The sequence below is a fragment of the Natator depressus genome, chromosome 2 (assembly GCF_965152275.1).
Source record: "Natator depressus isolate rNatDep1 chromosome 2, rNatDep2.hap1, whole genome shotgun sequence".
NCBI lineage: Eukaryota > Metazoa > Chordata > Testudines > Cheloniidae > Natator > Natator depressus.
This window is the reverse complement of record NC_134235.1, coordinates 63,881,045-63,894,405: the sequence shown is the minus strand read 5'-3', so window position 1 is coordinate 63,894,405 and position 13,361 is coordinate 63,881,045. Positions and strand designations below refer to the sequence as shown.

At 41.5% G+C, this 13,361-nt stretch overlaps 1 protein-coding gene across 3 annotated transcripts in view; it reads right to left on the bottom strand.

Annotated features, from left to right (window-relative positions):
• CA8 (carbonic anhydrase 8) overlaps positions 1–13,361 on the bottom strand; it is a 48,433-nt gene that overhangs the window by 32,585 nt on the left and 2,487 nt on the right. For all 3 annotated transcript variants that reach the window (XM_074944336.1, XM_074944337.1, XM_074944338.1), the window contains exon 3: positions 10,119–10,243. In XM_074944336.1, coding sequence (XP_074800437.1) covers positions 10,119–10,243 — 125 coding nt within the window. The remainder of the gene's footprint in view (positions 1–10,118; positions 10,244–13,361) is intronic.

The window sequence follows — 13,361 nt, the reverse complement described above, 5'->3', positions numbered from 1 at the left end:
ATTGTATAATTAGGGGTGCATTATAAGTAAATTATTGTGTGTTCCTTTAGTGAAGAGGTTGGACCATGATAATTCATTCAATTCATTTCATTTGAATATTCTTCCTGTCTGTGAACAGATCATGATTTTACCAAACATATGTGCTATTTGTGAATAAGTATTTCATTTATTCAACCAGCCCTATAGTTGGTTAAATTATATTTTGTGAATAATATTCAAATTTTGGCATTTTTCATCAAATAATTATATGCATTTTCAATGGTACAGCAGCTTCTACCTTAGAGGACCTAAATGTATTTTTAAACTTAGCTACTGGGGTGGAGAGGCAGGGGAATTGAGGGTTCCTAAGATGAGCTATGCACCAAATTTGTGCAAATCTAATTTTATTCCTGTTTACAAGGACAAACTCCACTATTTTCAGGTTTTCAACTTTTCACCTTGAGTGTGCAGGAGATACAATGGAAAGAGGAATCATCCCAAAATGAAAACTGTTTCCACCCTTAATAAATATTCTATATAGTAACAAAAGAAGAAAAAAGCAAATATGTCATTACTTGGCTCCCGATTGTTGGCTTTTGGCACCAAACCCTTCACCAGGAACGTGAAATGCTGTGTAAATCCTGCGGTCAGATTTATAGGCCAGATTCTTTGCTGTGCCAAGTTTCCGCCCAGGTGAAAGATACAGCAACCTTGGAGCTGCTCTAATCTGTGCCAGCTGATAATAGTACTCAAGGTTCTGCACTTCAGCTGGAGACAGCTGAAGCACAGTGCACTCCAGGCTGGCCTCCCACTACCTCTAAGTTAGGATGACTAGGAAGGGGGGGGTGTGGGAAAGATGAGGATTTCTGTAAAAGTCTCTCCACTCTGTTTTTGCTATGTCTTGCTGGTTCGTGTGTGTGTGTGTGTGTGTGTGTGTTGATATATTATTTTTAAGCTTTGAGAGACCAAAACCTGGCAAGAGGACTGGATTAATATAAATGATTATTAATGCATACAAGTTTACTGCATCTTGTGGAAGAGTTAACTATATTGTGTGCTATCAGAGCCACCAGTTTTCTAAGCTTCAAAGAAAACATGGAGAGGTGTGATTTAAGAGAGTAATTCTGGAAAATTTATTCATACGACCAGCTTCCCAAATGAAATCAGTGGGCCTAAGGTAACTGGCATTAATTTCCAGGGATTTAAAACCAGACTATTCACCCGAGGAAGGATTAGTCATTTAAACAAGGGCTGCAGGACGGGGGCTCTTAATCTCACTGATTTTATTTTTATACATAGATTTATCTAATGAAGGCAGAATAACAAAATGATCACTCCCATCTGATTTATTTCATTTTTACAGATAATTGGTTTGATATTTGCTGTAAGGTGACCAGAGGTTCTTCCTAAATGGATGACAGTAACAGCAAGAGTAGGTTATTTTCCAAACATAATCTTCATTTCTCTCCAATGAGCAGTTATACTTAAATAATACACACTTCAAGGAAGCTCAGAACAATTTTCTGCTCAATACTGCCCATGTTTCCAACAATAATAATCTTCATTGTGTATCTTTAATAGCCCGCTGTTGAATTGCAGTTTTACATGCTGCATTAGTATTGTGTAATGACTTTTCTCTGAGATAGTCTGTGGTTAAGGTACTAGATTGGGACTCAGGAGAATGGTCTGTTTATATAGATACTTATTAGAGCTGGTTGAAACTCAGAATTTTAAATCCATGAGGAATTCTGACATTTCAAAATTTCCATTCATCCTAAATCATAATGAAAAGACGTTTTCCACAAAGTGGGAAAATTTTCATTTCAGAAATATCTAAATGATCTTACGAAAATGTTTCATTTTGACTTTATTATTTTGACTATATTACAGTATGTTACATTGAACTTCATACCGCAAAAAAGTTGAAACAATAATGTTGAAATGAAGTGCTTTGGCCATATGGAAACTAAAGATTTTGACTTTACCCAAATAAAATGTTTCGATAATTTTTGGTCAAAAATGTCAATGAAATCGATACATTCCCACAAAACATTTCAATTTAATCTAATCAGCATTTTCCAAAGGAAAACTCTTCCACTGGAAAAAAATGTTACCGACTCTAGTATTTATGTATCTAGATACTGTAGTATCTGAGTGCCTCAGCAGTTTCTGAGCAGTTTCTGAGCATCTATGAATCTGGGTTCTGTTGCCATTTAGTCAGTCATTTGACAGACATTCTGTGAGACACTGGCCAAGTCATTTAGCCAATTTTCCATCTATAGACTGGGGATAATAGTGCTTCCATGCCTTGCACTTCCATAGAGATGCCATGAATGCAGTCCTTGCTCTCCACCTTCAGTGCTCCCCCTAGGATGGTGCAGTTCCAGATCAGCCTTTACTACACACTGTGGCTAAGTGCAACAGCCTAGCCCTAAGTGAATACAACAAGATTTGGTCCCAGTGTGTTGGCCTTCTAGGCAAAAACTAGCCCTCAACCACAGACCTCTTCCATGTCTTGCTACTCATTTCCTTCTACCAAACATTCCCTGCGTGTCATTTCTTACCCAAAAGGGTATCTTGCTTTCTGGCTGATTTATCTGTAGTGGGGACCTTCCATTTCTTAAATGCATACCAGAATCCTTTGTACTGGTAACAGTGGTGCTTCAGAGGAACTATTGCAGTAACCAGCACAAAAGATTCTCAGGTGTGCATGAGACTCAAGAGCATCTGCTGCACGATTGGGCAAAAACAGGAAAATCCCTGGAAAAGGGAGCAGATGGGCAATGAGCTGTTTGGGATTAGCCTGCTGGTGACTTTTCTCTTAAATGGTGGTGGCTGAGTAGTATCTTGTATGTCTTCCCAGCATCACCCCTGGATTAAATTGTAGTTTTTGCTCACAAAGAAGGCCCCAGACACATTCAACATAAGTGCATGAATACCCTTCTTTCAAAGAGCCGGAAGAAGCAATTCTCCCTACATCCGACTATATCAAAGCCATGCCGGCCTGCTAGCATATCAACCATTAATGCAGCTGGTGTGCCTATGAATCAACACTGCAATACTGTATATAGTTCTTAGATATATTCTTTGCAAAGTATAAACTATGTGTGACTGAGCAAAGCCATAAGCACTCGGTGTTCATGTTGGTGAATTACCTAGAATCAAAGTACAATTTAGGGACTGTGAGTGATCATTTGGATCAAATTATCTGTCAACAACAATAACAAATCTCATGATGAAAGAGCTTAGCAACTGGTAACAAAGCTATTTCAGGAATCATATGCTGCTCATATTACTTTTAAAATTATGGTAATGATTTATTTCATTTTGTCAGTTTCTCTTTGGTCTACTGAGAGGGAGAGAGAGGGTTTCCAGTTTTGCACAACAGCCAAAAACAAAACACAAACTAGTAAATAAGGGGAAAATCTGAAGTTCATACTAAGTGAAAAACTGCTGGAAAATACTTTTTTTGCAGAGCTTCAGCTAGATTCAACCCCCAGTGTAACTCCAGTGATGACTCTGGAGTTGTACCAGGAATCAGCCTGATTCATAAAGTGTGTGTAAGGGGTACATATTATAATTATACCTGTATTCTATATAAGAGGTAAAATAGTGTATTTCTTTTTCACCAGTGATGGTTTGAATCTGGATCCGGTTGTGAATAAAAGAATAGTTGTTAGTCATAAAAAACACTACTTTAAACACTACTTACGTTACTAGTCAACAATGATGCTAGATTGAACAGTCATTTAGTTATTTGACTATTAAGTTAATATTCTATTTGGGAACTTTATTAAAAATACTTCTTAAAAATTATAAGCAGAAAAACCTCAAATTTAAAATTAAAATAGCAGAATTAAGTTTTGTTAAAGCACTCTGAGCCAACTCCTGCTTGTAAAAAGTGAAATTCACCCCCTTATTTTGAGATCATAAATGGATCTTAAGCAATTCATAGGCTTTGTGCTGCCCCTCTGCAAAGAAGTGAATTCCATCCTTTACAAGCAGGAAATCAATGAGATCATTGAGGTGAATGAGATGTAGGCCTTGTTTAAAACATTCCCATTTGAGTTTATGGCCCAGATCATAGTCACATTAAAGTTAATGGCAAAACTCCCACTGATTTCAATGGTGCACGATTGGTGCCTAATCTCAGAAAAAGTGTTGTTAATATGGGCCTGCTTGCCTTACTCCTCTCACCAGACTCAAAGAGGTTGATGGGAGTATTTGTGTGAGGTAAAGTAGGATTTGTGTGTGCATGGAGAGGAGTAGAGATTGCCGACCCTGTGTTACAATTACATGTATTTTGTTTGTGTTTGCTTTGGTTTATCAAGCAAATTTACAAATGAGGCAATAAATCATTGAATAAAATAAACAGCACAAAGGCCTCTGAACTACATATTTAGGGTGACCATATTTCCCTATGCTGAATACGGAATACCTGGTAAAATTACTCATATTCAAGCGAACTCAATGGCAATCAGAACTATGCAGTACAAATGTTCAAATTAACATCAAGATGTCTGAGCCCCTGTCAAAAAGAAATACTGCCAGGGGTGAAAGTAACTTAAAGGACTTACCGGTATGCTGGAGTCCTGAGCAGGCGCGTGGCCTCAACCGGAAGAGGCGTGGCCTCAACCGGAAGAGGCTAGGCCTTTAAATCAAGATTTAAAGGCCCTGGGGCTCCGGCTGTGTCTGGGAGCCCCAGGGCCTTTAAATCACCCAGAACTACCAGCTGCAGAGGCGGCTGGGAGCCCTGGGGCTCAGGGGCGAATTAAAGGGCCCAGGGCTCCTGCCGCCACGGAGCTCCGGGCCCTTTAAATCACTGCAGGAGCCCTGCCACCGCTACCCTGGGGCTCCAGCAGCGGGGCTTGGGCCGTGCTTTAAAGGGCCTGGGGCTCCCCTCAGTGGCAGGTGCATCGGGCCCTTTAAATCCCCGCCCCAGCCCACCTGCCAGAACTCCGCTGGCACTTTAAAGAGCACAGGGCTCTCTGCAGCGGCTGGAACCCGGCCCTTTAAATCACTGCCGGGGAAGCCAGTCCGGTCCGGCACGGCATACTGGCTCTTGCCGGTACGCCATACCGGACTGTACCAGTTTACTTTCACCTCTGAATACTGCATAGTTGGATTCTTGTTATTTATCTTCTTATCTTTAAGGCTTTAGGGTTCACATAGGGAGAGGTAACACACATACACCTCCCTCACACGGGGGTGGGGGGTGACCGACTGACCTGACCCTCCCTGCCCGGCGCTCTCCATCCTCCATGCCTCGCTGGGCCCCCAAAATGGACCCGCCTCTCCTGGTACATGGCGCCACATCTCCCAAGGCAACTCATGGGGCGGCACGCAGGGTCACATGCTTCCTCTCCCCAGATTTCTCCTAGGGTTCACACCAGGATGTGTCCAGCAGCAACCTTTCAGCACTGTGCCATAGGGAAGGGACAGGAGCTGCTTCCAGCCGCAGGGGCAGGAGGGGGGAAGGGATGACCTGGACTGGGTCTTCACAGAGCTCATCTCTTCTCTCCGCCTCGCTCCCCTGTGGTTGGAAGCAGCTTGTTCCTTCCTGCCCACACAGCGTTGAAAGGCAGCTAACACCTCCAGGCTGCTGCTGGCTACTGACATAACCTAGCCGCCTCCTGTCCCCCAGCTACAGCGTGGGCAGGGAGGGCTTAAGCCCTATGGATGCATTGTGCACCAGGGCCCAGGGAACCTGACTGCAGGGGCTTCAGCAAACCCGGCCAGAGAGGTGGCTCAGCAGAGGAGAGTGACTAGGGGATAGAGCAGCAGCCCTGCACTCCCTGTGGGGAAGGACCCAGGGCGGGGGTGGAGGGGGAACAGGTAAAGAGGGTGCTAAGCCCCTGCCGCAGGGCCTGCTGTGGAGCCTGCAGGTCTGGGGTGTGAACAGGCTGGAAATCGCTTTCCCCCACACACACTCCAGAGCTTAGCTGAGGGACGGAGAGGCTTCCCCATGCCAGCTCTGTGCAGGGGGTTTGGTCCATGCAGGGCTTCACTCCTCCTGGCCAGCGCCCCAGGCCGGAGGGTCTTGGGCTTTCCTGGGGGGGCTGCCCAGCCAGAGGCAGTGGAGGAAGGAAGGAGCCTGCTGGCCAGGCTGCTGATGAGCTGAGCGCTCCAACCAGGGGCTGGTTCTCTGCACAGTGCTGGGAACAGGATGCACCCCGCATGGGCGGGAGGGGATATGGAGGAGCAGTCGGGCTGGGGGGTGTGAAATGGCAAATCAAGGAGAAGACAGCAAGGGGGGGAATGTGTAAAGGGCTGATGATTGTGTAGCAGAGGCTGACGCCTGGCACCTTCCCACACTCACCAGTTATCACTGGTGTGCAGCCAGTGCTGGCCGGAAACAGGATGGGGGAGGCAGGACCCTGATGACCAAGAGCCAGCATGCAACAGGGGCTGTGCTGACAGACCAGCATGGGGAGTAGCCAGCCCCACCACCAGCCTTGTACACCCACCCACACTGGACCTCCCCCCAGCTCACTGCTGGTGGGCGGGCGGATGGTGGTCAAAGATCCAACCAGCAGCAGGACCCGCCAGTACTGATGGGGGCAGGGGAGACAAAAAATATGGGATAATTTGTCTTTTTTTAAGAAAAAGTTGGGACACCTGCAGGAGGGCTTAAATATGGGACTGTCCCTTTAAAAACAGAATGTCTGGTCACCCTATGCATATATGCCAAATAAGGGGTGAATTTCACTCAAGGGCTTGTCTACATTACAATAAAACACTCACAGATGGCCCATGTCAGTTGACTTGGGCTTACAGGGCCTCAGATGTGGAGCCACAAAACTGCAGTATAGACATTTGGGCTCAGGCTGGAGATTGGGCTCTGGGACCCACCCCGCTCAGGGTCCCAGAACCCAGGCTCCAGCATCAGCCCAAACATCTCTACTGCAATTTTATAGCCCTGCAGCCCAAGCCCAAGCCGACTGACATGAGCCATCCACAGGTGTTTTATTGCAGTGTAGACATACCAAAGGTGAGCAGAATTTGGTCCAAAAATGCTTTAACAAAACCTAATTCAGACATTTTAAAATTAATGTAAAGTTCAGTATAAACCTGTGCATTAGAGGCATGGAATTTTTTCCCACAGAAATGAAAGAGGGCAGATTGGTACAGTCTATATATCTGATTTGAAAGCTGTGCTCATTAAAAAAATCCAAAGAACCAAACACTATGTATTGCTAAACTGATGCTGAAGATGCTTGAGGGAGAGAAATGTAATATCATAATTTTAGTCTGAAGCCATAAAATAGTACTTTGTCTCAATTAAATACTTAAGATGGCATCATTTCAGATGAGCAAAAGAATATCTAATTGTTTCATTTAGACTGGGTGAGTTTTACGTATTTATTACAGCAATTTTAGTGATAGTTATTGTCATGATGAAAAATACTACAGAACAAATGAGTTTGTTTTATATTACATTACTCAAAAGACTATTCTATTTTATTTTATTTTTTACTTTTGTTTGGCTTTGCTGTTCAAAACTCATTCGGACTCCGCAGGCAACTGTGAGGTTTTGTGGGTTTTTTTAATTGAAAATTTATGACAGCAAAAGGGAAGGTTTTTCTCTTCCTCTACATCTTGGAAAGGCTTGGAAATGATTTGCAGCTTATTCCCTTCCACTGATAGCTTGCACAAGGTTGGAAAAAACATACTGCAGCTGGCTAGTAATGTGTGCACAGAACAAGCTAACATCAGCCAATATTTTAAAGGGATGGATTCTACAGAATTCTCCACTCTGCTCCCAGTCAAGTTGCTAGCATTGTGAGGAACCATTTTTGACCAGTGTCAGTTTTATTTTATAGCAGCTTCCTGTGTTTGACTCTAAAAATTAGTTGTTCTTTTAGGGTTAAATTGTGCTGTTTGGCCCAGTCCTGAGCAAGTACAAGTGCGTAAGCTATGCCATCCTCGGACAAGTTCAGGGACATACTAGGACATTCAGAGACACCTCTCAGGCACAATTCCCTCCATACTTCTCCCTTGCTCCAGTAGGGTGGTAATTTGCTGTCGGCCTATATCAGCAGTAAATTGCTAACCTCCACCCCTGCACCAGGCAACAAGTAGGAGGGGGAGAATCAAGGTTCCACACATTCGCCACCCCTTCCTTCCCATTCCCCACTCACCTTCTGGAGGGGGTGAAGAGTAAGGAGGTTCAGCACCTACTTACTCGTTCATCTCCACACTCAAGGCTTGGGTAGTTCATGCACAGGTAGAAGCGTAGCTTTTACTCCCTTTTCTCCCCTGTATAGGTGTGTACTCCATATCACAATCTAGCCTTCGTATCTTTCAAGGAAATGGAACTAGATCCTAATCTTCTATTGTTGAGCTCTTTATCAAACATGTAGCATCAGCAGCCTGAGAGAGTAAAGTATCCCTGAGTGTGCTCAGTAGAATACTGCATATGATTTCTGAGGAAGCCTGTATGAAATACCTCCTCCCAGTCTTTGGCTGCAAGGGAAGGTTGGGCATTGTATTTCTTTGCAGGAACAAAGGGAGGAGGATTGTGAACAGCATGTACAGTACATATTTTAAAAGGTGTTACAATGTTTACATTAGACTGCAGTTTGCCGCTTTGCTGCAGTTTGCTGCTTTGTCTGGCTTTTCTTGGTTATTGCAACTAAAAGTGTTTCAATTAAAATGATAACAAATATATTAAAGTCAACATTTTGACTTCTTCCATTACGGAAGCTGAAAAAACAAAACTTTACCAAATTTCTGATAATAATAAAAATAACAATGAACTTAGCCTCTGAGTCACATAAACAGCCGTTTTATTAAAACAACATTGTAAATGATCTCAAGTATTCGTCCCGGAGGTCACAGTACAAGCCTAATTTGCTAATCTATTTAGCCATGAACCGTAATGTCCTAACCCTGTACCAGATTCCAAGATGTCTAGTTAGAAAATAATAGATTGTTACACTTAGAGATACAGGATATTGCTTAATTTCTAGCTAATAGTTATGATATCAAGGGTAAAGAACCAGAGGAAGGAACTATACAGTAATCCTCTTCCAAACATTGAGAAGTAACATTCCTTTCTAAAGTCAGACTTTACAAGGGTTGTTACACTGATATTCTGTAGCTGTTCTGTAATAGCTGGCCCAGTTTATTAATGTCAGGGTGTATAGGATGGTTCCCATATCATAGAGTCATAATTCAAGATCAAACTGCTGCTCTGATCAGTAAATACAGAGAGCCAGATACTCATATCAGCTATATCAGTTGAAATCCAGAGTTACTACGTTGGCTTCAATGGAATTACTCGGGATTTTAATGGAATAATAGCGATTACAGTCTGGTCCCAGTTTGGTGTGTTGCTAAAAGATTTAGTAAAAACCATGCAGTTTTGTTTATCATTTGTTCAAACACTTGGTTTGTGTCCTCCTGAAGGTCTTATCATCCAATGTTTTTTATTATCAGTGACAGAAATGTATTTTGGGTTTCTAAGGCAAAAATCAGCAGTTGGGGCAGATATTCTCTTCTAGCAGAAAAGCCAGGCACAGCTATCAAGGGCCTGATTCTCAGGCTTGCATTTACACATACACAGTTGCAATGGTGGAACATGAAGCTGAGTATCTGTGGAACAGCTCAAATTTTAAGATTGCAGTACACCTTTACCCTTCTTTCCAAAGCTGAACTTCACTCCATGCTATGATTATATATAAGAATTTCATATATTCTCCACTTTTCAGATGTCTAAAGCTTTTCATGAACAATTTGTTTATGCTTTTTTTAAACAAGTTTACCCCAAATTATTATTTTCCATGGAAAGGCTTCCAGCAGCTATTTTCCCCCAACTATAGCTATTAGTCAAGGTGACATAGGAAGTGTTGAAATAGCAGATCTTGTTAGAATGCTAATATTATTAAGACAGAAGTTAATAGTTCTGCAAGTTAACTTTATGGCCAATTAATCATGCAATACGATGTATGCTAGAGGCACATTACTAAAGACGCAAATCTCAATTTACTGGCACTAAAGCACACTTCAGCAGACGGTATTTTCGAAGGAAAAATGCAGAGCAAAAAGAAATGCTGTTTTGAACTACCAGGTTATCAAGCAATGACTTAACATCTTGTGCATAGAGCAGGTGTTTTTCAATACGATGTCACTCTTACCTCCATGGGAAAAGCTTTAAAATTAACAGTGTGTTCAGAGCCACGCTGGTTTTCTCTCCCCCAGTGAAACTGAACATCATGTAGTTCAAATTCATGTCCCCGAGGTAATGGCCCACCTACTAACACTGGAAAAGAACACAAATGAAGACATACTTAGTTTTCCAAGCAAACAAGCTGCTGAGTACATTGTCCACAAATAACTGGGAGATTGTTGCAAACTTCTGTATACTTCTGTATAAATATCTGTAAGATAGAGATATTTCTCTATCTTAGAGAAAATGGGAGCAAAGCTAACATACCGGCTGCCTTTTCTCCTGTATTATTACGCATCTGCAGAATCCCAATTCATTCTCAGTTATATAAGGCTATGAAAATGGTATTATCCGGCATTCTGAGTTTTGCAAGGTGGAACAGCTAGTCATATTGCAAGATAAAAGCATTGTATGCTTATCACTCCAAAGAGTGAATACGTTTATAGACTGATAGCCAAACAGTAGCTCTGTGTTCTAACCAGATGATGCAGTTTCCTTCTGGTGTCAAACTGCATAATTGCCTCATAGCTGTACAAATGCCTCGCCTGTATCACCTGTGTTTATTGTGCGGAAATTGGTCATGAAACTCTGGCATTCTTGGCTGCCAGCGTTTTGTAAGATAATGATATTTTGATAGACACCACCTGCCAAGCTTGTGAGATACAGGTTGCCCTTGTGTTCTGTGAGCTCGTAATAAATAATCTTAAGATTCAATATCAACACTAAACTATATTTACTTAAAGTAAACCACTAGGAAGATGCTTCACAGTATTCTAGACTGCCAGAATATTCTTATTGCTGTTTCCAAAAGCCACAGTTGTGAATGTGGGATAATGCCTTAAAATTAAACAACAAAAAGACCCATCCCCCAGTCATAGGAGATGGAAAGCAGTATAAATTATAACTTGAACATTTGACATTAATCTATCTTTTTGCAAAGGGATATACACATAGGTGTACATATCTGAAGCCAAACTTTGGCACTCACTTCCATCCATGCCAGAGTTTGGTCCAATGAGTCCTGAAGCTGCTTAGGACCAAATATTGCCCTCAGATACATGCTTAAAACTCTTCACGGAAGTCAATAGGAGTAATGTTCTCATATACAAGGGCAGACTTGGAGCTTAGAGTGCTTACAGGTCTGCTTCAAAGCTCAAACTCTAATCTCTCACTGTCTTCAATAGACTTTGCATCGGACCCTCTTTGACCAGTAAATTAGTGAAAATTAAATAGTTTTTTGTTGCATTATGCTGGGCTTTATGCAATAAAGGATCCACAATCTTAAATAATTTTATCTATGTTAACTAAATACAATCTCATTTTCAGCTTGGAGCACCAGCTATGGTGAAATACTACTAACACACAATATTATCATATTGAACTGTTTGCCAAAAGAATTGTAACATGTCAGAGGTAAAACTCACCAATTAAGATTTCTACTATAAGTTACAACAAAGGACAAAGTCACCCATACTGATTAGTATGTCTTCCACATCGACAGAACATAAAGCTTTGATGCTCTTTGCTAAGCATCATCACAGTTACAAAGTCTTTCAGTTGTAAGATAGCAGGACTGTCCTAAAGTGCATGTGTAGATTCAAATTTGCATCTTATATTCCTCTTAACTATATCACTATTGACAAAGCGCTACATTGTTAATGTGATAAACATTGAGGAAACCAACATGTCCAGAATACAGCAAAATCTGATAATGTGTTATATTAATATTATATCTTTAGTAACACAGATTTTTTTTTGTGAAAGGAAGTATTATTCCCATTATGTGTGTGTAACTGGAAGTGCTCTCTACTGTAATATTGTTTTGGATCTACAGGACCATCACCAAACCTATCTATGAGGTTTCATTCATGATACTCATCCCATGTTAAGAGTATTTATTGTCAGTGCATAGAACATATTCATGTGCACTTTGCCTCTCTGCAATGTGCGATTCCCTACCAGAAAATCATTCTGAAACTGTCAGTCCTTGTAGAGTATACTTGACCTCCATTGTGGTCAAAGGAGAAGTGTTTCTGCTAGTAGAATACCCTTGAAAATATTTCTGAAATATTCAAGAAGGCTCTCAATCATATCTATTCTACTCCATTATAAAGTCAGTCATGCTTCCTCCATCTTATATATCATACATGCACAGTGCCGAAACTGGATGCAACCTGTAAAATGTTTACAAAGTCAAATGAAGAGTCTGAATGTATGTTCTGAATTAAGGATCAAAAGAACCATCATTAATGATAGCTCTATAGATGACAACAATATGTGCACTGTGCAATGATACAACTGAAAAACATATACTCTGAAATGGAATAACCATTGATTTTAATATATATTTTAGTCATCTACTTTATATATTTGTAGGCTTTTCTATGGCTACTTCGCTATGTATATGGGAACTTCTCATACATTAATTGGCCATATTTTCAGAAGTGCTCAGTAGCTCCCATTTATTATATATTAAATAGCTGGCTGAATAGATTTGTCTTCACAGCACCCTGTGAGGTGGCAAGCTGTGGGAGCTGCAGCAGGATCGTAGGTCTGGCCAGTTTAGTGAACTGGACACAGAGGCGTTCTGTTGTCCTTGGTCTTTAAGCTTAAGGGAGCTTATTAACTCCTTCCTCCCCCTCCTGGAGGCAGAAGACATACACCTGTAATGAAACATCCATCCTGATTTTACAGGTGGAGAACAGGGCACAGAGAGATTAAGTGACAGGAAATCTGTGGCAGACCTAGGAACAGAAGATGGGACTTGACTGAGACTGCCAGCTTATAGTTGGGCACTATCATTCTGAATTCCCGTTGGTGACCTAGAGGTGACTGTACTGCTTTTCAAGGACCTCATATCCAGACATGTATTACTTTTTAACTCTCTGTAAAAATCTCCCAACAGAAGTTCCCAAACTATGGCCCACGTACCACTGATGGCCCTCAGAACACTTGCTGTGGTGAACTGACTGGTCACATTGTGCAAGTTTTCATCCTTGTTAAAATATGGTAAACACTATACTTTCTGAACATTAACATTAATCCTTAGTGCTAGCTTGACAGACTAAAGTTCATCTCAAAGATATACACTGCACACCTGTTTCTCCTTCCACTATACAAATCTGCCACCTATATTATTGGTTTGATGAAAATAAACATCAGAGGCCAGATCCTGAGCCCTTGCTCTGACCTCTTTGCACTAACAGAGCAG